The following is a 2205-nucleotide window of genomic DNA, read 5'->3' on the forward strand; positions in this document are numbered from 1 at the left end:
TATATATAAATAGTAGTAGAGAGAGAGAGAGAGATATATATATATATATATATACGCAAACATACATAAACATATGTAAAATTACAAACTTGCACACAGTTCGGCAGACTACCTACCTCCGTAGGCATGGATTGTAATATATGAGTAAAGAGTGATTGCAGAGCCTGTCGCACCGAACTATCACCGTCCAACACCAGCGGCGATATTTTCTCAATGATTATGGCCAATTCTGAGGGCAGTATATCCGGATGCCTGTGAAGAATTAAGGATATCTCGTTGAGGTCCGGTAAACCCAGGTTTATGTGAAGTGAACGGCCACTGAGATACTAGTATACAGATCTGAGATATGCCTCTGAGGATGTGCTGTGTCGAGCGGACCAGCATGTTACACCACTGACGATTCGACCAAGAAACGTAGTGACCAGATATGTGCATACGCGTGTATACATGTGCACGTACATATACTACGCATGCAGCCTGACATGTACATTTGCACACACTCATGCACACGCCCCTACCTCTGAAACAAATCTTTCATTCCAGCCACAGCGTCCTTGCGCACATTGCCATTGTAATGACGCAATTGACCGAGAAGCTCTTTCAGTGAGAGGTTTCTCTGGAGAAGACAAGACAAGTAGCAACCGGTGTGAGCCAAGAAGTTATTATGACAAGGGAATATGACATAATAAAAGGTCAATGAAATATATTATAGTGGATAAGATATGATGGATTGTGGGTAAGGTATGATGAACAGTGCATAATACGTAAAAAAAGTGGATAAAATATAACAGTGAATATAATATAATAAAGAGTGGATAAAATATATACACGGTGAATGCATATGATAAACAGTGCACAAAATATAAGAAAACAGGGTATAGCATATAATAAAGAGTGGAGAAATATAACGAACAGTGGATAATATATCATAAAGTAGTGATTTTGATATGTTAAACTGTAGATAAAATATCAAAACGCGTGGATGAAAATAATGAACAGTGAAAACCTCTGTATGGGTATTATAAGATCAGACGACCCCTTCTAAATAGAATAGAGACGGGAAACGCCGGCGCGAGTAGAATCAGAGTGGTGTAACGACAGTGGTCATCATATAACACACACTCAGCTGACCCCGATGGCTATCAGGGTATGGAATCCGTTAACTCGCCACTCCATAGTACAACGCTTCAAAGGGCCCACCCAATGAACAGTGAACAGGGTGTGGGTTGGTTACTGATGATACTCGACATTTCCCACGACGAAGTACAACCGAGTACATGAAAGTTAACACCACACCACACCCGGAAAACTTGATACAGGAAGGTGTATGAGATTTGACAGCGGCTACTACTAGCAGAACCTACTTGCAGAACCAGTTGGTGTAGCGTTGAAAACGCTTTACGCTTGCCCTTCAAAGGGTCGGCTATACCAATGACTGTGTTCGAGGGGACTTCCCCCTGAACAGACTGGCTCAGTGTCTAAGTACTGCACAAGAGCCATATACTAGGTTACACCCACTACCCTCTATAGGCCCACGCCAGGCTATACACAAATATACCGACGTTGTCATGGCAACAATCACGCTCTCCATTCCCCGGTCCGGAGTGTATTGCACCACTACTTGCTATGTATAGCAACTCCTTCACACAAGTCAGCCTGAAACACGCATAGTCCAACCACACAATAGTAACACCAGGCGTAGTGTACCGTAGCACCTACCTGGTTCGTACCAACTCCTTTATCCTCGCCCAGCGCCTGGCCCGACAGAACAATTGCCCTTGATTTGAAAGTGGTGTCTGTGGCATTCGCCGCCTCATTGGACTTGCCCACTTTGAGCTTGACTTTGGCAAAGTCCTGGTTCTTCAGTTTCTTCTTACGAGACACCATGGCTGCTACAGATTACGCACTCGCTGCCAACAGATAAAGAAGTATACGGTACAGCAAATGCCAAATGAGCTTTCTATGGATCTTAATGAAGTGGGCCTGGACAAGCATATAAAATATATATATTTATCGGACAGTAATCGTACGTTCGTGACAAAGTGTCACAGATAGCTACATATTCCTGATAAACACGAACGTGCGAAAGGGATGTCTTGTTTTCAGATATAAGTCTAGGACGATATGCATGAAAAGTCCCACGATATAGTGCATAAAAATGCATACCAATATAAATGTATATATAAATGTATATATATATATATA

The 2205-nt window shown here is 42.3% G+C and overlaps 1 protein-coding gene across 1 annotated transcript in view; it reads right to left on the reverse strand.

Annotated features, from left to right (window-relative positions):
- Positions 1–1912, reverse strand: part of SARC_05136 (hypothetical protein) — a 20149-nt gene extending 18237 nt beyond the window's left edge. The window contains exons 1-3 of the mRNA XM_014301012.1: positions 1720–1912; positions 519–616; positions 117–252 (exon numbers count right to left, since the gene is read on the reverse strand). Of these exons, the coding sequence (XP_014156487.1) occupies positions 117–252; positions 519–616; positions 1720–1887 (402 nt within the window). The 5' untranslated portion in view covers positions 1888–1912. The remainder of the gene's footprint in view (positions 1–116; positions 253–518; positions 617–1719) is intronic.
- Positions 1913–2205: the final 293 nt, after the last annotated feature.

Source organism: Sphaeroforma arctica (assembly GCF_001186125.1).
Source record: "Sphaeroforma arctica JP610 unplaced genomic scaffold supercont1.317, whole genome shotgun sequence".
NCBI lineage: Eukaryota > Ichthyosporea > Ichthyophonida > Sphaeroforma > Sphaeroforma arctica.